Here is a 26,864-nt window from a genome sequence, read left to right on the forward strand (position 1 = left end):
ATCATGATCTCCTTCTGCACTCAATATGTGATTTTTTTCTTTCAAGGTCCTCTTCATATGTTTTTTTTTTAACAGACATAGAGTGATACCTCTATCTTTACTACAATAAACAATATGAGATTTAAGATGCATAACTTCTGCCTTGTGGTCTTATAGGTTAAGCTTTTCTAAAATAAAGGTAAACAAACCATGAATTAATATGAATGACAGTTTATTTACCTACTTCAATTAGAGTTGGTAATTTACAAAACACGTATGTGGGAAATATTAAGTGTGTTGTTGCAAAATCTAGCTGGGCTTGGATATTTTTATTTTGTAAGATTAAAGGTACACTTGGGTGAGCTTAACATTGGCACTTGTATAATAGGTTTGCATGTGAAAATTAAGGGCTTTTTTTGTGATTTGGTTTACGACAAATTTCCCCGCCTCTTTTTGGGGCGTGGCTTATGTGATGTTTTTAGTCTCAGCTGTCCACGTCACAGGAGGGAGCCAAGCGTGGTAATATTGCTCGCTTTGTCAGTTCTGTTGTCTAAAACGGTGACCGATCGTCACCAAAATGCAAATGCACATTACTACTCTTGTCCACTTCAACCTGTGAAAGTATAAAAGTGTTCTGCACAATAGTTTGGATTTATTGACATAAACGTGATCTCATCATGATCACCTCCACAAAAACAAAAATATTGTGGCGATCGCTTCTCCACTTTCACGGGCTGAAGCGGACAAGAGCATGAATGCGCACACGAGCCACGACTAGTTATATTTCAGACATTTAGCGACGCTAAACTCGTGTCTCAGGAGGGAGAGAGACGGCGGCTTGCAGCGAGCAGCAGGCAGATTGCAGCTTTACGCCCCCCTCTTCCCTCCCCGGCTAAAGGTAGGATAATAGGACGTCTAATAGCAACAACTAGCTTTAGGTCGTTAAAACAAAAGGTCTTAGCACAACAACATTAGCTCCTTACTCTGCGTCGATCTTCATGTCGCGGCGTTGCCTCCCAAGCAGTCGCGTGCGTTGTCCGACACCGCTTGCAGCCGCCAGAGAGTGAGGTAAGCCCTCATCGAACAAGCGTCAATGTTCAGCGAACAAAAAGTTCCACCGATGGTGACTCCACAACCGAGTGTGGCCGCATTGGAACATACCTTTTCGGCTGTTTACGTTCCAAATTGGACAGCGTGTTGTCAGTCAAGAAAATGGGTCCATTCCTCATCCAAATAAATGTGCACATCTACTCATTCCTACTTCAGTCTCTGTAAATATCCTGACTGGTGTTAAATGCCTCGCTCGTCCGAACCGTGATCAGCAAAGAAGCAGTGTGCGCTGGTCCCAGCCTATGTAGCTCTGCTGACTTCCACATTTTCTCATTCTCATATAAATCAGCCACGGAGAGGTTAATCCTTTTGATATGTTGAAGTGGGTATTAGTAGGGATGTAGGGGTGCCTATTGATCACCGTTTTTGGACGTTATAAGCAATGAAAGTACAATGACTTCCAATGGAGAGTTTGTAATTGATTTCTCCTGTGACTCCGGCCGAACGGGGATAGAACGCTAGGGGGCACGGCCATTCTCCTCAAGGGGCGTTATTCATGGGGTCACTTATTCCCTAATTTCTCCCAAATTTATTGATAAAATAGAAAATGACAACTCTTTTCGTTTTCCTGATCAAAAAATATATAAAACGAACTTGTTAGTGAAAACATGGCCATCCCGGCCTCACCGTCCCTTTAAGTCTTCCATCTTGTCACCCTAGCCCATAGCCAGCCCAGACATATGAAGGAGACGGAAGATTGTTGTCACATGTACTTGCCAGAAGTTCCTGAAGCGCCTACTTTTGTCCACACAGTTTATCGACAGTTTTATTCACAAATGTTAGCTGCCATCGCCTCTATTTATTCAGCAGAGATTTCAAGACGATTTCCGCATCCACTTCCTAAATAAAAAAAGAAAAAGAAAACTGCTCAGCAGTTGGAACTAACTATACAATAAAGCTAATGTAAAAGTCACTTTTACACTTTTGACGGGCAAGTATACCAGCAACATAACTTCCACGCATCATGTGAAGGATTGGGGCGATGGAAAACGTATCCTATGATGTGTGTCTAATAGATGACTGAGGTTGTCACATGATGAGGCGAAGGTCTTTTCAACTCCACATCTGTAACGCATCTGCACGGAAGTAGGCCTGCCAGTATGCGTGTGTGTTTGTACTTGTGCATGAAAGTTCCACATTCTAGCACTGTGGTGCAATAATTGCCAACCAAATGGTAGATGGCTCTGCGCAGTGAACTGAACAAAAGTGTGGCCAAAATGATTTACTGATGCTTTATATGGTAAATTATTCTGTCACCCACATGCAGTTTTGGCTGGGAGAGTTTCACGCCGTAAAGCTTTTATAAGCCAAATGGCTGAATCAATGTTGGTTAATTGAACATGTCGAAGTTGTAATTGATGTCATATTTAAAGGATCAAGTGCTTCCTTTTGCAGATTCAAATTCAAACAGTGGTGTCATGTTGTCAAGCAGGTGATCTTACTGGGATTTGGTTATTACAGCTTTGTTAACTTACAACCTAAAACCAGTTACACGCTGAGATGTGACATGGCACAGTCTACCGACAGCTAGATGTTAATGATGCTTGTTTTGTTCCCCTTGCCAAACCTCACTACAAACACATCATGGCTCTTCTCCTATCTGCAGCCCCATTAAGCCATACGCTTGACAAAATAAACACCTTCAGAAGGAATATCGACTACATATATGGACAACGTCATCGTCAAATTTGCTGACGATATCACAGTGATCTCAAAAGAAGACCAAACAGCTTATAGAGGGGAGGTACAGAGACTAACAACTGACCACTGCAAAAACAAAAGAGATCGTTATCGACTTCCGGAGGAACAAGACTTTGGTCAGCAAATCCTTCCGCTTAATGGCAAATCACGCTGCAACCACTGATTGAGTTTTTTGCGCGTTTTGTCAATAACTAAATCAAAATTCAAGCTGCACCTGACCCCCTCATCTTTGCAGATAATGATACCAAGGTAAGTAATAGAATCTTTTACACGTGTATTACAGATAGATGGAATGTCACATTTTTTCAGCACAAAAAGTTCACAATTCTTTACATTTAAAGGAGAAGTCAACCCAAACATATTTTTTTAAAAGAATATGTTCTATGCAGGCCCACCAGTTGAAACAAGGCATTCTGATAAATATTGCATTTGATAATAAGAGTTAATCCACCCGTTTTTAGCCATCTCTGTGGGCCGCCATTTTGTCACTTCTGTCGACTGAAAATGACATCACAACTGCTCAAGGCTCAGGAAACGACCAATCACGGCTGAGCTTCAGAAAAAAAGTTCACAAAATGGCCACCCCCTGAGATGGATAAAAACGGGTGAAGTTTTCTGCTTAACTCATATTTCATATTAATCAGAATGCCTTGTTTCAACTAGTGGGCCTGCATAGAACATACTCTCGAAAAATATATGTTTGAGTTGACTTCCTCTTTAAACAAAGTCCAGACGCAGCAGAAAATGTGTTTATTAACTCGGTAACCAAAGGTATCTGACAAAGATCTTTTAAAAACAATGTGTCATCTGCCAGTTGGCTGATGATTACGTGGTTATCTACAATTGAGATACTTTTCTGTGGACTGAGCTTTATAAAGTCTGTAAGAAGTTGAGCACAAAGTAGCTCCTGAACTCCATGTTTAATTAAAAAAAAAAAAGAGAAGCAAAGATGTACCCGTATGCAACCTGATTGAATTACACTGTAAAAATATATTCCAAAACCAAATTTCTCCAAGGCATGATAAATTATGTTCTATTGTGTCAAAGCCTTATAAAAATCTAATCTAAGAACAGAATGAAACTATCATCAGGACACAAATCCGAATAATCAATTAAATCTCGTACTAACCTGATATTATTGAAAATATGTCTGTTTGTCATGAAGCCAGATTGAACCTCAAACATCCGCTCTCACAATCACACCTAGGGGCAATTTAGAGTGTCCAATCAATTTACCATGCATGTTTTTGGAATGTGGGAGGAAACCGGAGTACCCGGAGAAAATATGGTGTTTGTATTTTAAAATGAAAATCAAATAAGGAGTCTTTTTTCCATTTTTCATATCTGCTTCCAAACATAATATTCAATGACCAAAAGAGATATATGTACACTGAAAAAAATGCTGTGCATCATTTTTCGTTTTTTTTTTTTTCAATAACTGGAGCTGGTTTAAAAAATAAAATACGATCCATTTAGCATAAAAGTGTAGACATTAAATTGTACTCGTTAAAAATTATTAAAAGACATTAAAAATTGAAAAGCGACTCGTTACTTGATTTTTGTATTAATATCAAAATACCAAAATTGAAATACAGCTTGATTTTCTAATTTGGTGTCTGGAACGAGTACGAAAATGTCCAAAAAACAGTTTGATGTTCAATTTTTAATTCTAAAACGAAAATATAATATACCAGGAGACACAAATCGAAATACGACTCATACATTTGTTTTAGATTCCCGGAAGTTGTCACCGACAGCATTCCTCCAACTGTCCGGGAAATGGCGACAGCGTAGCTCTGAAGACGATATCGTGAACTGCATTGTCGTGGTGAAAATTGTTGGTATCCTCTGTAAAATAAATAAATAAATAAAACTTGAATGAAAATCAACTAATTCAAATCAGAAGAAGAGCTTTATTTAAAAAAAAAATAATTATAAACTTATGAAACAGGCCTGAACAAAAATGGTGGTACTCCGAGAAAAGATTGAAAGTAATTTGACCATAGGGACATGTTCAACCAATGTGTCGTCGAATTAGCATCGCAGATGTCTTCCAACTTGTAAGCAGTCACTTGGCCAATATTTTCAGGCATACATACAACCATGAGCCACCATTTCCGCCTGGGTGATAACATACATTTTGGCCACTTATGCTCCACTACAAGTAACTAAACACATGTTTACAAACAAACAAATAAATAAGTAAATAATAATTTCGATTTGTGTCACATGCTCTAATCTATTTTCGTTTTAGAATTAAAAATTAAAAATCAAACCATTTTCTCAGACTTTTCCAGATAACAAAATGGAAAATTAAGTTGCATTGCAATTTTGGTGTTTGCATTTTAAAATGAAAATCAAATAATGAGTCATTTTTCCATTTTTAATATCTGCTTCCAAACATAACATCCAATGACCAAAAGAGACACGGGCCGGACTTCTCATATACTAACTCAGATTTTTTTTAATGACGGATAGCAGAACTACGCTACAACAAAACTCGCCTGCGCGAACTAAAGGAATGAGGAAATTAAATGCATTGTATGGCTCTGAAAGAGGGCAGAGACTCAGAGAAACTCTGGGTTCATTGCAATGGTCCCGCCCAGGTTAGGTTCTGTTACCGCAGTAAGAGCAAGAGCTTAAGTGAGTTCTCTCTCTGAAACCGACTAGAGTTACCCTAGCCCTCTTTCTCTGGTTTGAGTTACTTCTCTTTTTTAAATAGAAAAGTCAGAGTTTCCCTCATTTCAGGGTTAGCGGACTCTGAGTTTTCACTCGACCTGCTTTGTGAAACGGACCCACAAGCACAGCCTGTCACGACTTACATTGATCTTGTCCACTACCTCATTTTCCACCCAAGCACATTCTGTGAATTGAAGGACGTTCAGAATTATAAAAGTATGGAGGCAAATGACAAGTTTGTGTCCGGCTGCGTTTGTGAGGTGAGTGTTTACAATTTCTAGGATGGCGACCGGAAGGCTGTGAGAGTATTCATTCACAGAGACTTTCAGAGCAGGCCAACTACCAACACGAGCACTCACGATACATCCTCCACATTATATAATTTTTCTGTTAGATCATTTTGACATCGGCCAACCCATCTTAAAAAACAGCACAGGCTGGCATGGTTTTGTTTTGTTTTCGTCAGGGGCGGAGACAGAGCGTGGTTAATGGGTGGGTCTGAAAAAATAAGGGTGGGCCTGGATATTTCTCTCACTGAGCACAAGCCTCCTGTTCCGACACATCGTATATTCAAATATAATGACAAACTGAATAATATGACGTTCAGATCTTCCTTAGACAACCACAACTTTGCCATTCTTAACATTCAATAAAATAAAAAGCACAAGGAAATACAAATTCCAAAATAATTTACTAAAATTTTAAAAGTATATATATTTTTTCATGAATTTCACTGGGTGGGCAGTCTGTCAATCTGGGTGGCCCTGAACACACAACAAGCCCACCCATGGCTCCGCCGCTGGTTTTCCTGCTGGTTTCAACAGCTCCTAGCAGGATAACGATCAAGACGAACACACTACACTCTCGGACGGTCACAGTTTTGTTTTGTTTTCTTAGCAGGGTAGTCCATAATGATATAAAAATACTAACATTGAAGAGAGCAAAGAGTGATCGCATTTCAGGAGAGAATATTTTACCTGTGATAAAGTGATCCGAGCAAATTCGAACATAGTTGGTTATTCGGTAGGTTGGTTCTGTTTATTGCAGCCAGCCACAGTCGTCTTCGTCTTTCATTTTTTTTTCTAGACGTGAAATGCCCGATGGGTGGTCATTTTCGGTGATGTGTAGAATCCTTTTCCTCCTTCGCCGCCGCGATTTACCCAGCCAACAACAACACACGTAGTAGGCATGGCATAGGTCCTTCCTGCTTCGCTGAATTGCAACATATGAAGCGGTAGTGGAGCAAGCCATCCAAAATGGATGCAGGGGTCAGTGCATTCTAAGTAATCTAGAAGTCCGAAACCCTCTGTACAACCTGGACAGGAAGCTGCTGCTGGCCTTCTACCATTCGGCCATCGAGAGCCTGCTGAATAGTGAGGCTTCAGAGGGCAGTCAAAGCAGCACACAGGATTATTGGCTGCCCTCTCCGCCCTCTCTTTCGACCATCCGGTGCCTCAACAGAGCTCTGAATAGCACACGCCCTGGTTTGACCCGTTACCCTCTGGCAGGTGCTACAGGTGCATCAAAGCAAGGACAGAGACTGAAAAACAATTTCTTCCCGAGAACCATCTCCATGCAGAATTTTCACACACAACTACATTTGCCATCAACAACATTGTAGAACGTGCAATATGAGCAATGTGTTTTACCTGCAACTTTTTGCAGCGATGTATTGTGAAATACATTTCACTCTGTGCACTTTACTTTATCAACTACTTAGCCTATACTTTCCATTGCAATATGGAAAACCTCATCCTCCTTGGTCTCCCCCTTCACCTTACTTTGTTTAATTCTGTTTTTATTTTGTGTAAGATTGGTTCTTTTGTTGTTGTTTTTTACCTTGTGCATATTTTATTTTTCGATCCCTCGACCTTGTATATTTGTATATAGCAAATTTGCACAGAAAGTCCAAGCCAAGGCATACCCTGCTTCCCGTCCCGTCTAGTCAGCTGCAACCCTTATGTCGACGGGCGATTTCGAAAACGGATGGCTACCAACGTACTAATTTACATTCACTTCCTAATAAATATGGAATCTGGCGCAATTCTTTTGTTCCTCTGTAGAAAGACAATTTAGTGTAACGTTTTGACGTATCAATAAAGTTTTAGTGAGGAGGCAGCAAATAGAAGGCACTGCGGGGTGTGACGTTCGAGCGTCATTTCCGTAAACTATTACGCATATCCGCTAAGCTTAACACGGCGCCACCAGAGAAATACTAGAGCGCTAACGAATCACAGTTGTTTTATACCAACTTCTTTGTTCTCCGGTGCTGTCCGAAGCAAGCTTAAGATCCACCATGGTCGACAAAATGAGCATGTCTCTGGACGACATTATCAAGCTTAACAACAAAGGAAGCCGTGGCGGAGGTTCGGCCCGCATGAGTGAACGTTCAGGTTTTGCCGGTGGGTCCTCGAGGTCGGAGCGGAGTCGACCGAATCATTTCAACCGCGAGAGAGGCAACAGGCCCACACCGTACACCAGAGTAAGAATGAGTTTTAAATACCTTCTTTGAGCTGCTTACACGCTTATGTACGGTGCCTAGAAGGTGACATGGAAGGGAAAAAAGATCAACTTTAGGTCGAAAAAAAATAGCGCGGTCTTGCAAAAACTGTCTTTCGCGTTCATGTGCTTCCGGGTCAACTTCCAGTTAAATGTATTCTCGGAGGTGCACGGCTTTCACAAGTCATTCTTGGTTAGACATAACCTCACGAAATCACCCTCTTGGTGAGAACGAACACAGTCCTTTTTATGAAATTTTCCGTTGCACGTTCATCGTGTCAACTCTGGCGCCTAGTTGACGTCATTCTTTCATCACGCTCCAGCCATGACCAGCCGACCTATGTTGCTTACAGGAGCGTTGTCGAAGGGGGACAGAGGACAGTCGCTCCAATCAGCAAATAAACACACATACAGGGGCTGCACAATATTTCTAGAATAAATATAGTCATTGCAATAATGGCCTGAGCAATATGCGAATCGCAAAGAAGCGCGTTAATTTTAATATGGAATTGAATACTTTTGTCTGACATTGACCAATCAGATGCAACCTTAAATATGCATCGCCAACCAATAGGTGAACAGTATCTAGGTGTGTTACGAACACTATTATTATTACCTAAACCGCTTCTCCTCACGAGGGTCGTGGGTGTGTTGAAGCCTGTCCTAGCTGTACTCGGGCAGTAGGCAGGGGACACCCTGAACTGGTTGCCAGCCAATTGCAGGGCACACATAGAGAGACAACAACCATTCACAGTCACACCGAGGGACAATTTTGAGTGTTCCGTTAACCTACTATGCATGTTTTTGGAATGTGCGAGGAAATCGGAGGACCCGGAGAAAAATCACACAGGCACGGGCAGAACATGCAAACTCCACACAGGAAGGCCGTATCCGGGAATCGAATTCCGGAATCGAATCCCGGACCTCTGCACTGTGTGGTGTACGTGCTAACCAGTCGAACACCGTGCCACCCGTTACTAACACGAAATAACTTAAAAATATATATATTTTAAAAATTGTAAGTAAAAATATATATTTCCAAAAATTTAAGTTATTTCAATTCATTAGATAAGAAAACATTGAGTCCGCTTATTTTGCTGTATGAATTTTTTTTCTTTCATTAGAGAATGAAAATTGAGTTTCTTCAAGTACATGTTAAATAAAGATTTCGCAATATTCAACACCCATTCTACATAACATTTTTTTTCCGATATCGTACAGCCCTAACACATACTTTTGAATGCATTAGAACCAGAGCTGGGCATCGCCTAACCGCCGCAAAGTTCCCGTCTGCATATTTAAAGAGAAAGAATATGTTTTATGCAGGCCCACTAGTTGAAACAGAGCACTCTGATTAATATTGCATATATGGACTATAGAAAAATCTACCCGTTTTTAAGCCATGTCATAGAGCAGCCATTTAATCACTTCTGTCGACTGAAAATGATATCACAGTTGTTTAGGGCTCAGGTAACAACCAATCACAGCTCCCCTGTTTTCTGAAGCTGAGCCATGATTGGTCATTAGCCGACCCCTGAGCAACTGTGATGTAATTTTCAGTCGACAGAAGTGACAAAAAAAAAAAAAAAAAAGTGAATTTTGCCGCTTAATTCATATTCCACAAATGCACCATTAATCAGAATGGCATGTTTCCACATGGGCCTGAATGGAACATATTCTTGAAAAAAAATGGGCCTGAATGGAACATATTCTTGAAAAAAATATGTTTGGGTTGACTTTCACTTTAAACGACCCATGTGGTCCCAGTCGTTCTGACTCAGCCAAACGGCATCGAGAACGGACTTAACCTGTACCACGTCACACACTGGTGCCGCACTCTCTCTGGTGCCACACTCTTACGCGGCAGGGTAAGGAAAAAAATTAAAAAGTGTTGTGTACCTTGCGGTCCCATAGACGCAATGACATGTGTCCCATATAGTTTTTATCTCACCGATCACCACGCTTTGCATGTTTATCAGTTGTTTGTGTTTGATATTTTTTCTTTGTTCTGCTCGTGTGGCGCCTGCGTGTGACCTGATTACGTTCTCGATGCCGTTTGGCTGTCGCCGACGAGGGACGGACTGGGACCACGTGGGTCGGCTAAATATGCAGACGAGAAGCATTGGAGTAATGCTCGCTTGTCTGTTGCTCTGGCACAATGCACTGGCACTGGTCGAGTCGCTTTTATGCATTCAGTCCGCGTGATCTAAAGACAACTGTTGATAAAATCACCTCAACCCTTACATATCATTTGTGATAGAGGGAGACGATAATGTTTCCACAAAAGAGTGTGAGATTGTCTATTGTGAATGAAGACCATCCGATATCTTCATTGGCCACATAAACGGTTGAACGTGCCCATGCAGAAGATAACGTGTGGTTACGTATGTAATAATGATCGCAACGGAAAACGCTTTTAGCAGTCCTATCACTTATTTAGAATTTGATGTATACATATTAGGGAATCAGTCAAGTAATATTAATTGATAACACATACAGACATATGTGTCTGTTTCATTTAAGACAAAAAAAAACCCACCAAGTAAAAATAAAATAAATTAAACTAATGAAGACTAAACTACAACAAAGCATTTCCCCAAAAAGTTAAAACTATTGAAAAATGATTTAAAAAAAAAAAGCTCAGAAAACAAATTAAAACTAACTTGATTTAAAACAAAAACAAAAAAACAACACAAATTGAAATAAAAACAAACTATAATGAAAATTCCCAAAACTATTACAACACTATATACAACCGGGGATAGGACCACACACTTTCTAAACAGATCTTAATATTGTCATGCTCAATGCATGAAAACCTTCAACCTTCAACAACAAAGAATTTGAACAATTAAAAAATAAGTGCTCTCATGCATCAAAACTACAATTCAAGGATGGCATAAACTGTTGAATAGCACACCAACATTAAGTGCAACAACTCATTTTGTGTTTTTTTTTTTTTTTTTTTTTTTTAATAATAATCAACTTACTCAAAATGTTAAAGTTATTCAGGTACTATGTTTGCCTTGAATGTCATTCCAAATCCCCAAATTATTCGGCCTACACTGGGGGATCCTTTGGATTTACTTAATTCGAACGTACATGATTAAAATATGTAAGGCGATGTGATTTTCCCATGTTTTCCTCAAGAATAAAAAAAAAAAGTATTAGTTTAACACATTTTAATTATGTGCAACCGAAAAGCAAGTACTTTGTTTTGTTTTTTCCAGCGTACTCACATTATTATAGAGTAGTATAAGACAAGTGCAACTAAGCAATGCCTGCCATCTAGTGTCAATCGATGATATTACCAACTTAAAACTATACAGTGGATTCCTGTTTTTTTTTTTATTTTTTTATTTTTTTTTTTTTTGCAAACCCCAAACATTCTTTAAAAACACTGATAATTCTCCAATATACGCTTCCCATGAAAAATGGAGGTTGTAATCGTTGCCACATGCAGGCTGGTCACTGCCCATCCATGCAGTGCATGCGTTATGCAAATGATGACAATGTAAAATCGTATTTGAAAGCTCACCTTCAAATGTGAGCAGTTCCTATGGACTCGAATCATACAAGAAGCACACAAGCAAACTCCCACTATGGGAAACGCAACGTGGGGACGTAGTGTAACTGCCCAACTGTGTTACTGGGCAGCTGAACTTCTTATGCAGTGGGGGAGGGTGACTCACGCCGGATACCCAAGTGTGTCACTGCGTGCTGTTTTAGCCACACCCAAAATAATCAGGAAGAAACAAATGGTGAAAAATGGTTTAATGCTATATCGCCCCAATTCACTCATGACACAGTTCTCAGTTCTTGCACATTTTCAGTAATTATCTTCAAATATTCATAATGTATCTCAAAATAAATGTATACTTTCACTTTAAATAGACTGCATGTTGGGGAATGACTGTGCATAGTGTTAGATACAGGACGGATATTTCAGGCGAAAATGTTGATCACTTTTCAGTCCAGGCTGATATCCACAAACGTCTCGTTTTGATTAAAACACAACGACAAGTTGTCCACTTTCATGGATGAATAAAGAAAGTATTCGAGAGGCTGAAATTTGAGGATTTGGACTTAAAAAAACGTTTTTTAAAAAATGGTTCAAAACCGTTTCACTTCATTTCGACTTTGTATGGGGCAGAAGCAAAATTTTACTCAGCTTTGGTATTCAGTGTTGCCATTGGACATTTAATTATCTGGGGACTTGGGTACTCTGCCTTACTGTCATTGTGTTATACCTCAACCTGAGTTTGATATTTTGGCAAGTTTGGTTATTTTCGTTTTTTTTGGCCGCTGTGGAAAGGAGCTGTTTGAATTTTAGAGCATGATAAATTGACTTATCCTGAACAACCTCTACACACACATACATACAGATGATGATGATGACTTTGGCTACATCCACAGCAGTGCCATAAAGTAAAATAATTCTGGTGTTTGTGCGTCATTTTGACCATGGTGATTCAACACAGCAATACTATTGCGCGTTACTGTCTTACATGTCCCCTTAGGGGCTCCGCACTTGTTAATGCTCTTGTTCGTAGGGTTAGGAACAACCAGCTTTACCTCTTCAAGACTCAGCCTACCAGGCCGGCTCCAAGGGTGACCTTTCCAGGCCTTCATTAACCGCACGCTCGCTTAGAATGGTTGTTCATCCACTGACTGCAGTGTGAGGCTTTATGTGGTGTTTTAAGTGCCAACGTTTCCCTTCCCAGCCCAGAGAGTTGCCAGACAAATGGCAGCACGACCTGTTCGAGCAGCATTCTGGTGGTGAACACAGAGGACAGAGCTCAGGAGCAGACAGAAGAGGAGAAAATAACGCTAAGTTGCTACTGTCCAATCTGGATTTTGGAGTGTCCGACACAGACATTCAAGTAATTTCAACAGCGTCACTTGCACTTTCACGGTGTTGGCGTCACCGTGACAATGACTGACGCTTGGCTTCTCCCTACAGGAGCTGTTTGAAGACTTCGGGCCTCTGAGGAAAGTAGCAGTCCACTACGACCGGTCTGGTCGTAGCATAGGAAGTGCAGATATTTTCTTTGAAAATACAGCAGACGCAATCAAAGCTATGAAGCACTATAATGGAGTCCCTCTCGATGGTGAGGATCCGCCTCCAGACGCCGACCTCGCCATCTTAAGTGCATTCTCGCCATATTCTCACTCTTTCAGGTCGCCCTATGAAGATTGTACAAGTGACATCAGACGTCGACTTGCAAAGTAGACAATCTACACAGAGGTGAGTGCTGTCCACTGTCATTGAATCCTCGGTAAGGTTGCAGCTATCAAATGTGTTGGTATTCGGATATCCTACTGAGAATTACATCAAATAATTCAGCATTTGGATAAAAATATTTTTTTTTTCTCTCAAAAGAACAAATACAGAAGTAGGGCTGAACGGAAAAGGAAAAAATTATATTGCGATTTCGATTTGTTGTGAAATGCGCTATACAAATAAAAATGTATTGTATTGATTTGCAATTTTCTTCAAATGAAGCTTTAGTGCATTTATAACATTGTCAAATATGACAGAAAATGACATCATACCATCAAATACATGAAAACTATTACTTTAATAATGCAATTACCGGCACACTCAAGAGGTTTTGTGAGGGAGGCCGTCCGTTTTCAAGGTTTTTAAAATGGTTCAAGTAAGGCAAGACCTACTATACTACTTGCCATCATGTATAAATATGCAATTATGTGTCATAGTATACAAATATAGTAAATACACAATGTTTCTAACCCAAAAATGTTTTCAATTTTGTACTAATGTACTTGTTCTTTGTACATAAATGTAAGATTATATGTGAATATTTTTCCCATATTTTTCCTCGACACTTAACTGCTTCAAACGGAGACTGAAGGCTTAGCAATATGGCCTGAAATTCATATCATGGTATTGATTGAAAATTGGTCCTAACAGTAATGTTGAATGTAAAAGTGTAAAAATCATAATGGGAATTTTTCTGATTGGGTCATTTAAATGTGAAAAGATGAATATTTCCTGTTAAAAAGGGTCAGAAAATATCATATTCATTCTTCTCTCTTTTCATTCAAAATTTGCAAATGTAAACATGCTGCTCTAACAAAACAAAACAAAAAAAGTCAATTTGCACATCTGAATTAATTGAAAATAATTTTGAGACCTATTACTGTTTAGATCTCAAAACTCAGTACTCCGTGGTACAAAATTACTTTTGTACTAAAAGCAAATAGCATTGCTGATACAATAAGTATTTATAGTTTTTTTTTTATTCTATATTATCCAAATACATAATATACATAACATACAGACATAGTTAAAGTCAATACAGTTCAAAGCAAACTATGACTTTTAAGTTCCATAAAGATGTTTTTTTTTTTAACTTTCCAAAAGAGTCAACTCTTAAAACACGTTCTCAATTTGTTCAGGGGTAACAGCAAAAGTTTCATGAACATATGATTTCAGCTCGAACAGAAAAGCAGTAAGATGTGGAGAAGAATTATTAAATTTTGCCTTATGAATGTAGAATTTCCCTAAAAGTAAAATAATATTCATCACATAGCTAATGAATACATTTTCATATTCAAAACCAGATATGATATCTGTGGGTTTAATCTCTATACATTTGCCAATTTTACTGAACATTAAGTCTCTTACATAACTCAAAATTTAGATTTAACTGGGCAGTGATAAAATAAATGAATTTTGGTTTCAGGATCCAATTTGCAAAAGGAACATATCACGTCTATATCAACAAAATTGGAAATAATTACATTACTAGGATAAATATTGTGTAAAATTTTGAAATGAATTTCTTTACACTTATTCAAGATACAGAATTTAAAGGGGCATAACCACGCTCTACTTCAGTTGATATCTTCAAATTGTGTTCCCCTAGGCAAGATCCCACTTTTACTTTGAAGCACACCTCGTATATGTTTGTTGGTACATTTCTTGCCTGTTAAGGCAATTCCGCCAACTTTAAGGTTGGGCATTAAAGTGACAACTTTCTGATAGCTTAAGCAAGATTTCATTAATACTATTTTGCCTGTGGGCAGTGCTTTTGTAACTGTGGAAAATTCTTTTAAACGGGATTGGAAATATTTTCAGAAAGTTTTCATAACTATAGAGATTACCATTATGATAAAAAAAAAAAGAGCAATTAAAGTTATGCCCCTTTCATTCCAGCTCGCCTTATACAAACGTTTTTTACCACACCAAATGATGTCTTTGTGAGGTGAAAAATTATGTGTGTAACAGTTTTTCCATGAGAGTAAAGCTTGCTCATATAATTTGGAGAGTTTGATAGGCAATTTCGGTACTGAATAATTACATCCAAGTAAAAATTTCAAACCCCCTAATTTTGAAAATATTAGTAGGTATAAAGGACAGCTCTTGAGCCATTTGACCTTAAATGTATTAAGTTGATTAAAATTGAATGTTTCTAGACCACCTTCAGACCTCTGCAAGCAAATAATTTCTTTTTGAAAGTAATGATGCTTGCTTCTCTACACAAATCTGCAAAACAATTTGTTAATCTCTTTACAATGTGAGGGGCTGACGAAAAGGGACAGAGCTGGATACACCAGACGTGATCTATCTTCTGCCTTAGATAATAACACTCTTCCATAAATGGAGGGATCCCTTTGAAGCCACATATTCAGAATGGATCTGGTTGTTTTGATTTTGGGAATAAGATTCTGCTGCTGTCTGATAGCCAGGTCTTTCGAAATATGGATACCAAGATGTTTAACACTTTGCTTAACAGGAATGTTGAAAATGGATTGCTCTTCAGTTTGAAATCTCACTTTTTTTAACATTAAGCTTCAGACCACAGGCTTCAGAAAATTCTTTAGTTACAGCTAATGCACCCTGCACTTGTTCTCCACCTTTAAGAAATAAGACAGTGTCATCAGCCACCTGTGTTATATGTATCCCTCTATCAAAAATGGTTAGACCTATAATATTTGTTGGATTTGAAATATTAAGGTATTAAAGTTCAGCAGCTATCAAAAACAAAAGACAGGACAATGGGCATCCTTGACGTACTCCTCTTGATCGAAAATCGTTTAGATATATTGGGATGTAAAATGACAGAACCATTAATGTCCTTATAAAACATAGCAACAGCTTTTATAAAATGATTCCCAAAATCAAACTAACTCAGTGCTCGCAAAATAAAGGAATGCTCAATAGAATCAAAAACCTTGTAAAAATCTAGAAAAATACACAAAGCATTGGAATCTATATACCGGTAATTTGAATAATCAATTAAGTCTAACACTAGCCTAAGATAAGAAGCGATATGACGGTTAGCCATGAAGCCATTCTGATTCTCACTTATGATTTCGGACAAATTTTGCTTTTAGCGCCGTGCATATACCAGAGCAATAATTTTATAGTCAATGTTTAAAAGGGAAATTGGCCTCCAGTTATCTATAAGCAAATGATCCTTATCTGACTTGGGTATCAGCATTATTAAGCCTTGTTTCATAGTGGTTGCCATTTCTTTTCTATTTAAGCATTCCTATTCATAAGAAACTAAATATCTTTAATTATATCCCAAAAGCAAATCTAAAACTCTAATGTGAGACCGTCACTTCCAGGTGACTTCCTTAGCGTCATTTTGTGGACAGCATCAAAAGGTTCTGCACAAGCACCTTATCACAATTTGCTTTAAATTCGTCAGAAATGTTTGGAGTAAACTGGGCAATTTTCTCCAAGAATGTGTCACACTTTGCTTGGTCAAATAATGAGGTGTACAAATTGCCATAAAAGGAAGCGACATATTTTGAAATCTCAGTAGAGTCTGTACTGATTACACCATTGATATTAAGAGATACAATATTTCGTTTCCCATTTCTTTTGTCGAGACCAAAGAAGTAACTAGAATTTCTTTCACCCTCCTCTAACCACTTAGCTCTGGACCCGATAAAAGCACCTTTAGCTAAATGAATATACATATGATCTAAATCTTCACTGAGATTTTGAAACGTTCTCTTCTCATCTTCAGATAATATTGGTTTTGAATTTAACTCACGCAGCTGGGTCAACAAATGAGTTTCATTACTAGTGTTTATTTTCTTAATTTCCTTACTCCTCTTAATTGCAGAATCTCTCACTTTGAATTAAGAAAATTCCCATTTCTGGATTGGGTCCATTTCCTTCGCATTGAAAATATCTTTGGCAAGCGATTCTACACTTTCCTTAAATTGTTTGTCCTTCAAAATATTATTGTTTAACTTCCAATATCCTCTAGTATGTGTTTTTTCTTTAGAACCCTTCAATCTTAAATGTATTACTTTGTGGTCGGACAGCGAAGTATGAGCATGAAAAACATCAGATATATATTGTAACCCATTCGAAGATAACAACCAAAGATCAATTCTTGACTGTAAGGATCTACTAGAATTGGTCCATGTGTAGTCTTTGACATCAGGATTCATAAATCTCCAAGCATCTGAAAGCGTATGATTGTCACATAAAAATAAAGCGGGTTTAAATCCAGAGTTTGAAAGTTCTTGGAGGCCATCGGTCCATTTCTTCATCTGGAGCATCATTGTGGTCTCCACCAATGACAAAAATGAACTCCTTGTATTTTTCCTTTAGGTCAGCCAGCTTAACAGAAAGCTTAGAAAATAGCTCTTTCGCCTGTCCAGTTCTATTTGGTCCATAAACATTGCAAATAATAAATGTCATATTATCCACTTTCACAACTAAAATTATCCATCTCCCGTCCCCAGCGACACAATATTCCAACACGTCACCATTAAACTTGTTCAATAAAACCGCAACTCCAGCTGAGTGCTTTGAGCCGTGAGAAAAAAATAATTTGTCCCCACATTGTAATTTCCAGAACTTTTCATCATCGTTACATGAATATGTTTCTTGTAGAAAAATTATATCTGCATTACATCGTCTACAAAAAAGAAAAACAGCCTTTCGCTTTGTTCTATCACGCAAACCCCTGACATTAATGGAACCTAAATTGAATGTACTGAACTCAAATTTCGCCATTAAACAACAATAACAACAGTTTGCTTTAGGCTTGTCAAAAATATCGATACTTCGGCACTTACTCGATACTAAACATTTTGAACGGATACAATACTAGCTTGCTGTGGCATTGATATTACCAATACCAAACCAATGACTTCGATACCAACAGCGCTTTGCCAACGTCTGCTCCTAATGGTCTGCTGCTCCCGCACACACTGCCGAAGCCTGCCTCGTGCGCCCCTCCCTCCCTGCTCTGCCGAGTGCAGACTGCTCGTCAACTCCCTAGTTAGCTGCGCGGAAAAGCTACGAACGAAGTACGACCAATTTAACCCAAAAAAAAAAGTGCACGTACGGCACGGCGCGCAGCCCCGGGCTCCTGCCGCCGCAGCTGCGTCGCAATAGCACGGAAGCTCGCCCCCACTCGAGCTTTCAAACAACTTGAAAATGAAAATTTACAGATGAATAATTGTTTTTTTTGTTTGTTTTGTTCTTTGCACTACTTCTTCCTTTGTTTTGCACTACCCCAGGCTCAACTTAAAATGTGTTCCAGGCATTGACTATACAGAGGGTTGTTGAAATTAAATACTGAAGTTGTACTATTTCTTTCCACTACCTCTTAAAAAAACTACTGTATTAATGATCATTTAAGTTTTGGGCGATTAAAAAAAGTTTTACAGAAAAAAAAAAAAAGCCTGTGCTTTAATTTGTTCCGTGTGGTATCGAAATGGTATCGCGTATCGATACTGAACTGGGTATCGGTATCGAAGTTGAAATTCTAGTATCGTGACAAGCCTACTCCTAAGTGGCTAGCTTGCTAACGCTGGAGCCACAGCTAAACGCTGGCAACATGCGCCATATAATACACTGGCAGCATAATTAAATGTTATTTTAGTGTCCTTAATAACGAATGATGGAATTCGCGATTAAACTTGACTCCAGGATAACATTGTGTTGTTGACGTCGGTAGCAACAGTTTGTGATAGCAATATGAACGCCCCACCCAGTCACTAGTCTAGTACTCGAATTACTCAGGATTCGTTTCACTCCTAATCATCGGTGTATCTGGAGTTGTTTTCCTGTTGTTCCCCACTACAAGCTGATTTGTGGTCTGCCCACAGTTCTAACAGAGGCTTTGACAGGAGCAGGCTTGGTCAGCCCACGTTTGACAGGAGTGACAGAAGTGAAAGGAGTGAATGGAGTGAAAGGAGGCAAGGTGGCAGCAGTGGAGGCTCAAGAGGCTGGGGACGTGGAAGTGGACGAGGCAGAGGAAGAGGAAACAGACCCCAGCTATCCGCTGAAGAGTTGGATGCTCAGTTGGATGCTTACAATGCTATGGTATGGTATGCTGTGGTTTTACGCTTGCTTTAGACACATCCACTGACTCATATTTACCAAGTCTGAAAACTAATTGTATTTTATTGTCTTTTTGCTTTCTTACAGGCAAACAACAATTAGAAGCGTTTTGGAAAGAAACGTGAAATCTGCATTTTTTTTTCCCCCCCATCATGATGGATCTTATTTAATTTTTGTCTTGAAGCCATTTTGCCATATGGAACCATGTGTTCTGTTTTAAATATCTTTACAGTTTTCTCAATTCCATGTTGTATTGTTTTTGGCAACTCTGGCTTTTGCTCCCTAAATAGCAGTGGTGTTTTTTAATTGCAAGTTGATTTAGTACTTCAATATCCGTGTTATGTTCAAACGTTAAATAATTTCTGTCTCTTGATACTGTATACTTAATATGTGAACATCCCAGGGTTTTGTACACGAATACACAATCCAATTTGTCTTGTTTGTCTCTTCATTTTGAAATGCCTCCTACCTACCAGGAGAAAGTTGTAAACTCAACTCCCACATCATTAGGCCTCTGAATTGTTATATTAATATGGCACTTACCAGAGGCATAGCCAGAAAGTTTTCAGTGGGGCGGCCAGAGTGACATAACACCTCTGTGAGTGGTGGCCGTGCGTTCGTCCGCCATTCTTAATCATACCAACCACAGTCATGGTTTCATGAAATAAAATTCAAAACATATCCAGAACAGTGCCCATCGCACTCATAATCAAGCACGAACTAAGTAAAAAGCAACATTTTGCACAACTTAATTTACTAGATTAATGCCATTTTCTTTGCAGTGGTTTTGCTTTGTGGACTGTCTCATATTATACTTCAATCTCAAACACTGATTAGCTAGCTAACAGCCAATCAGTGACTGTGGATGGTATGATAAACATTACTTCTCAGGCCATGTTTCTTTTTTTTGCTGGCTATGGTGTCAAAATAATGAGTTTGATTGATGTTGAGTCTAAGAATCAAATGTTCTTAAAACAGTGTTTCATTAAGTCTGCATTCAGATGAATTGTTTGAATATGCAGTTAATAGAAAAAAATAATAGTGTAGCAGCGTATCAAGGGATCTAAGACTAGGTTCACACCACAGTCAAATGCGGCCCAGATCGGATTTTTTTTTACCCATATGTGACCTGTATCTGATATTTTTATGACAGTTTGAACGGCTCAATACCAATTTTTTTTTTTTTCAAATCCAACCTGGGTCAATTTCATATGTGGTCCTAGATCGGATACGTATCCAATCTTTTCCAATGCGACGGTGGTCTGAACGGCCAGGTCGCATATATCCGACATTGACGTCAACCGGAGTCCAAAATAGGGAAAGTGCTCGCAGCAGGCGATCTATTCTGCAAAGTTGTTTTGAGTAACACTATTGACTTTATATTTTCCCACTTGAAACATGAAGCAAAGTAGACATTTATGGTGATCGTAGTAATTCAGCCACAGCTCAGATGAATTCATTTTTTACACACGGCTATGACGTTTGACGTCATCATTAGTGATGTCTACATGAAATGAGATATTAGAGCGTCGCCTCGTGATTTTCCCCAAATACTGTATTTATTCCTACCGAATCGCTTCGCTGTATAAATGCCCCGACACGCTGGACCACATTTACTTCCACAAACACAACGTCGGGAGTGATGTCGTCGTCTCTTCTGCGCATGCGGGTCACTTTGGTGACGCATGTGTTCATACAGCAGACAAGACTGAGGTCGCATTTATAATGTAATATGAACGCTTATACAAAAAAATCTGGATTTTTAAACAAATCCAAATTGAGCATTAAGACCTGCGGCGCGCACCTAGCCTAAGAATACTGCATCCATATGAAAATGGCAGAACAATCACACATATCAAAATTTCCCTTAAGTATGGGGGGTGGCCACAGAGTGACAAGGATTGTCCACCCCTAGCCACCCTTAGCTCTGCCTCTGGCACTTCGAAGGCAAAAGAAGTAGATTTAACTGATCAAATTGTGACCAAGAACTCATCACGTAAATCCTATATCTTATGCCAATTGTGGTAAAGTATAGCAAATACATTACAGATGACAGCATTAGGAAAATTTGTATTTTGGCCATATGCTTAGCTTTTTATCGATGTATTTATTTTTAAACGTTTCACTATCCAACTGCATTAACATCTCAGATAGAAAATAGGGGTGAATCAATGTTGAAATATGGGTCGGCTTAAGTATTAAATGTACGTTGAGTCCTAAAGTAGAAATTATACAGAAAGCGCAAGGTTGATAAAATATTGAGTCAATGTTTGTTTTTCGACCATAAATGACACAATATCAATATTGATTCAACCATCATCTAAACCTGAATTTACTTGCACATTTTAGTTGATTTTTGATGTAATCAATGTTTTTTGATTCAACCATCATCTCAACTGGTAGTGGCTATAGTCTATATTAAAGCCACTGAGGGGGACTAGAGTGTCAGGGTGTCAGGGATCTAGGCATGTGGAGGGGACAATTGCAGACACTGGATACAGCTTGGGAAATAAAATGGTGAGTTTATTGAGTCAAACGTAGTCGGAAGTTCAGTTGAGAAAGATTCAGTTGTCCAGGTGCAGTACGCAGAGTGAATTCATGTGTTGTCTGCTAGCAGGCGGAGTGCACAGCGCAGGGTTGGCAGGCAGGGTGCAAGGTAATCTGAAAATTCATTACCAAAGCAGGGTCAGAAGTCAGGAATTACTCGAGAATGCTCATGATGCACAAACTCTAGAGCGTGTTGAACTGGTGACGAGGCGGTGTTTAGGAACAGCTTATATATGCCGCTGATGATGATGATTGCAAGCACCTGCTCCCGGCACCAATCGTCTCTCCAGACCTGCACAAAGACAACCACACACATGCACAGGGGATTAAAAAAAAAGGGCAGGGCTCAAGTAGCAGAATCAGGGGACCTAACACATGGAGTGTTTGACACGTTTGATCGCGTTGGTGAAATAAGTCAAGGGTCGCAGGGAGTGCTGGAGCCTATCCCAGCAGTCTTCGGGCACACCGAATTGGTTGCCAGCCTATCGCAGGGCACACAGAGACAAACAAACATCTGCACTCACAATCACACCTAGGGGCAATTTAGAGTGTCCAACTAACCTACCACGTCCTAGGGGCAATTTAGAGTGTCCAACTAACCTACCATGTATGTTTTTGGAATGTGGGAGGAAAGCAGAGTACCCGGAGAAAACTCACGCAGGCACGGGGAGAGAGCCCACGACCTCTGAACCGTGAAGCGGACGTGCTAACTAGTCGAGCTCCGTGCCGCCCGCTAGACAACAGACATTCATAAATATGAATGAACAATGGTGACACCTAACGGTCAACTTGGTGACTTACATATGTACATGAAATGGTTCGTACAATCATAATTGTCGCGTCCAATTTAAAGTACCTCACGGCGGCAGGCTAAGACGAGGGGAGTTGAAACACTGATGACGCGCATGCCAGCTGTCAAAAAGTGGCTAATGGGTGTGCCTGGAAAAATCAGGGTGGGCCTGAATATTTTTCTCACTGAGCACAATTCTCCTATCCCGACACATCGCGCATTCGAATAAAACGACAAACTGAATACAGTAATATGAAGTTCAGATCTTCCTTAGACAACCACAATAATGCCACGGCGGGCCAGAATAACCACAATCATGCATGTGCCAAAATAAAATAAAACCACTGATTTACCATTACAGAAGGCGGCGTCTTCTAGGCTCTGAGTTAAAAGCTTTGATAATAATCTGAGCTGTCAATCATTTCTTTTTCAAATGACAAAAGTGTCAAATTATTGAGGCGTCTGGTCAAAATGGAGGATCTCAGGCGGGTCTGGATCCTGTTTGTTGCAGAGAAAAGTCTCTCAAGTTTCGACACTGCATGAGGTCAAAGGGAGCGTTATGACTTTCAGCAGAGTCTTGATATTTGGAAAAATGTCCAATGTGCAGCTCTCCAGTATTTCCATCAATGTGGGAAAGTTGTCCTGATTCGTTTTCCTTCTGATGTGCTGAGTGAACACAACATATTCATCATCAGATACTTCAATCTCAAAGTCACACGGTGCCCTTAAAATGTGTTTGTCACCAAACGCGGCTGATGCAGGTGCAAACGAGGCCGATGCTCTCATTATTCCATATGTTTCCTCTTTAAATCGCCCACTTAACTCTCATATCTGCCTGTCCAGGACGCTGTTCCACAGAGCTTTTAAATTACTGTTAGTTTTTGATCGTCAATGTTTTCCCCAATGTGGTGGTGACAATGCTAGTGTGAAACTGAGGGCAGCTCGTGCTCACGAAAGGCAGCCACATCCCAGTTAGTTATCTCGTATTTTTTCATTAATTCTTCGGCTTGTCTCAGGACCTTTTCAAAGTTGCCATCTGAATCATCCTGAAGGTTGCTTGGTAGCTTTCAGCGTTTCTATCAGGGATATGCAGTGCGTTACACACTGTGGAGCTCTGCAGCCCCTTTGTGGCAAAATTGCTGTTGTCAGAATTTGCAAAATACAGGAGAATGAAAACAAAAACTTTGTTTGCATTTGTTGCAAGAGTTGTTCTTCTATTTTTGTTTGTCCTCTCATTTCTGCGCATTCAGCTCGAGCCTGATAAAGATTCTGAGCTAGACGTGGTGTCACTCGATCGCTCCAGTTCCATTTTCTGACGGTCAGGGTGCATTTCCTATTGAATCTCAATAAAACGAGCGTGCCGCTGACAGCCTGTGAAGAAACTGTGTATTTGATTGACAATGTCAAAAAAGGTGCTGACATGGCCGCATTCTCGAGCTGCACTGCACAACACCAAGAGGAGCCGATAAGAGTTACAATGTACATAAATGGCTTTCGGGAAACTTTCTCTCAGGACAACTTGAACTCCCGTCCTGTACCCCGACATAACAGATGCTTCATCAAAACGGAACCCAACACAGAGAGAAGGATCCAGTTCAAGTGGCTCGAGCTGTCTTTATTTAGACGTCAAAAGTGCTGCTGCTCTTGAGAGCGTCGGTGAAAAAAAGAAACTATACGCTTGACACGTCTAAACAAACATGATACGCGGCCAACTTTGGACCAGCCGCACTAGCGTTGCGTTCATTGCCTGTACGATAAGCACTTAATGTGTGGCTCAAAGCCAGCCTCCCGTATCGCCACATCCATGTTACGAGCGTTGTAGGTCACAACAGCGAGGCCAAAATGTGGACTCCTCAGATCACAGAACCCTTTTCCACTTTGCATCAGTCCATCTTAGATGAGCTTGGGCCCAGAGAAGCAGGTGTTCTGAAATTCCTTCCGACCCGTCGAGACGTCCTACCAATGCCCAGTGTGCTTGCGCAGCCATGCGCACAACGCCGATAAGTGTTTTCGTGGGAAGTTTGTAACTTTTTGTCCTACCTGTCGTACGTGTGGTTAAAAGTGGTGAGTACTTACTATTTTCGTTTTTATTGAGTCTTATGTGACTTCTTCATTGGCTCAAAAATACGTTTGCCCTGTGATTTCCGTCATAGTTTTTAAGCATTGTGTGTTTTCTTGTAGTAGCTTTTGAGCATAGCGTTGATCTGTTGACCACATTCATCACGTAGTGTGTATATACTACACTCAATTGTCAGGACAAGCTACCTGCTTTCACCTCTGTGTCAGTACTTTCTTAAGGGATTTTTTAAAGCTCTACCGACCAGTCTGCATCTAAACAAAACAAGGTGAAAGCTCACGGTAGTGGCCCTTGCACCGCGTCATCGCAATGTCATCATCCACCATGTTGGGAGCTATCGTGAATGAGCGTACGTTAAAGGCTGTGTATTTCAAAAACATGTTAAGTGCAAGAAATTGATGATAAATGATCAATTAGACAGTGAAGCCAGAGATTTCTTGCAAAAACAGACATTATAAATGGTTTGGATCCCTACAGAATTCCCAACACTGAGTGGAGCTACGAACTGGACCTACTTCGTCCTTTGTGTGCGTCGGATATTTTAGCGTACCTTGTGTGTAGTGTGAGCGCCTACACCTCTGAGCAATTTAAACACTATAAATCTTTAGCCTCTCATTTGTAATTTCCAAACGGGTAGGTGCAGGACCCGTAGATGATGAAGGCGGCGAACAATAACACCGTCATTCGGACTAAGGTATATGCTGTATGTTTGCTTGTGAATCGTCCACTTAAGCTACAAAAACGAATGTGCTTATTTCCTTTTTAACAGTGTGTGTGATCTTTGATCATTGCTTTTTTCCTTTTACCTAACTCACTGAGTGCATTCACATATGTGACTAGAAGAGAGAAAGCAAGAGGATTCTAAACTTTATTTTTAACCTACCGCTATGAAAATGTCTTGTCGACGGAAGACGGAAGGTTGTATATGGTGAAATGTTTTCATCTCACAGCCGATAACCAAGCCATCCGACTTTGTTTTGACATGTCCAAAACGAGGGTTCCCTCTGTCTTCCACCAAGCAGGAAACCTATAAAAACTCAGCCCGTTGTTAAATTTTGTTGCTTTGCAATCGTGGGTGACATTGCTGCATGCACCCCCCTATACACAGCAACGGTTCACCATGTTTATATATTTCGGCCATCTAACACAGGGAGTTCGTCTTGTGTGTAACAACAGTAGTCACATCGCCTCCAGTGGCCTCCCAATATGGCGGCTATCCCGGTAGCGACGTCATTGATGACGCGCCTTAAATGGGCTTTCTTTTTTTTTAAATTTCATTTTATTTTAAACAACAATCAAGTTTTTATCATCGAAGAATACAAAATGTACACAGAGTTTAGTGTACAATACAGATTAAAGTTCCATGAAACAAAATAACAAATAATAAGAAGAAGAACAGATAAGAGTAAAAAAAAAAAAGACAAAAAATAAAGAAATTAAAGAAATAAAAGTTGCTAGGGCTTTTCACATAACATGTAATTGTGGATAATGCATGCAAGATTAAAAGCATTTTTGCTTTTCATTCTCAGGGTCTTTGAAAAAGTAACAAACTCGTTGTGAAAGTAGAATAAATTTGGTTTCACCTTCAAAACTTTACATTTGTGTAGAAAAATGTTCCCAAGGATAAGAACAGTGTTGACTAAATAGTTATTATTTGAGTCTTTTGAAACAACACCAAAGGAAATGTCTTCTATAGAAAATTCTCTAAATTGAAAAGCATTCGGCTGAATCCAATCGTCTATATCAGTCCATAACGTCTGTGACCATATACAATTAAAAAACAAATGTACAATCGTTTCCACTTCACCACAAAAAACACAGTTATTTGTTTCAATACCAAATCGTTGTTTAACAAAGTCATTGGATGGATACACCCCATTCATAACTTTAAAATGTAATTCCTTGGCTTTGGGAATGATAGGGAATTTCAAGTATTTAGTTCTTAACTGGTAAATGGTGTTTTTTGGAAATAATTGCAGGATAGAATTTCTATTGGACATGAGTGGATATGAAATATTGTTGAATAATGTTCTTAGTACTTTGTTTGGAATGTTGGTTTCACTAAAGTTATGATTTCCAACCCAAAGAAGTGAAAGGCGGGGGATTGTTGGAGCACTGTTGCTTAAGATGCCTTG

The 26,864-nt window shown here is 39.5% G+C and overlaps 1 protein-coding gene and 2 long non-coding RNA genes across 4 annotated transcripts in view; 1 reads left to right on the top strand and 2 right to left on the bottom strand.

The window, feature by feature from the left end:
* Window positions 1-775: 775 nt before the first annotated feature.
* Window positions 776-7,932, bottom strand: LOC147145497 (uncharacterized). Of its 2 annotated transcripts, XR_015087018.1 has the most exons (3): window positions 6,447-7,932; window positions 4,513-4,638; window positions 776-1,929 (listed from the first exon to the last, which is right to left on the bottom strand). It is a non-coding gene; the product is annotated as an uncharacterized LOC147145497 (long non-coding RNA). The 2 variants fall into 2 exon arrangements; XR_015087017.1 differs by lacking the exon at window positions 776-1,929 and having other exon boundaries at window positions 4,434-4,638.
* On the top strand, window positions 7,602-19,750 carry LOC147145498 (THO complex subunit 4-like). The gene is made up of 6 exons (XM_086032290.1): window positions 7,602-7,951; window positions 12,693-12,851; window positions 12,932-13,079; window positions 13,150-13,216; window positions 19,081-19,297; window positions 19,403-19,750. Exons 1-6 carry the CDS (start codon window positions 7,766-7,768, stop codon window positions 19,415-19,417), a joined length of 792 nt encoding a protein of 263 aa, XP_085888416.1. The 5' UTR covers window positions 7,602-7,765; the 3' UTR covers window positions 19,418-19,750.
* A 2,137-nt stretch (window positions 19,751-21,887) lies between these two features.
* Window positions 21,888-26,864, bottom strand: part of LOC147145499 (uncharacterized) — a 7,007-nt gene continuing 2,030 nt past the window's right edge. The window contains exons 2-3 of the long non-coding RNA XR_015087231.1: window positions 22,125-22,154; window positions 21,888-21,976 (exon numbers count right to left, since the gene is read on the bottom strand). This is a non-coding gene — a long non-coding RNA (uncharacterized LOC147145499). The remainder of the gene's footprint in view (window positions 21,977-22,124; window positions 22,155-26,864) is intronic.

This window comes from Filicampus tigris, chromosome 6 (genome assembly GCF_054856515.1).
Source record: "Filicampus tigris isolate MCC_2025a chromosome 6, RoL_Ftig_1.0, whole genome shotgun sequence".
Classification (NCBI taxonomy): Eukaryota; Metazoa; Chordata; class Actinopteri; order Syngnathiformes; family Syngnathidae; genus Filicampus; species Filicampus tigris.

What these genes read in the sequence shown, in the direction of transcription:
- LOC147145498 (XM_086032290.1), top strand. Translation starts at nt 7,766, where the DNA reads ATGGTCGACAAAATGAGCATGTCTCTGGACGACATTATCAAGCTTAAC. An exon ending in GGCCCACACCGTACACCAGA is followed by an intron (nt 7,952 to 12,692) that starts GTAAGAATGAGT and finishes TTCCCTTCCCAG; the next exon opens with CCCAGAGAGTTGCCAGACAA. An exon ending in AGTAGACAATCTACACAGAG is followed by an intron (nt 13,217 to 19,080) that starts GTGAGTGCTGTC and finishes GTCTGCCCACAG; the next exon opens with TTCTAACAGAGGCTTTGACA.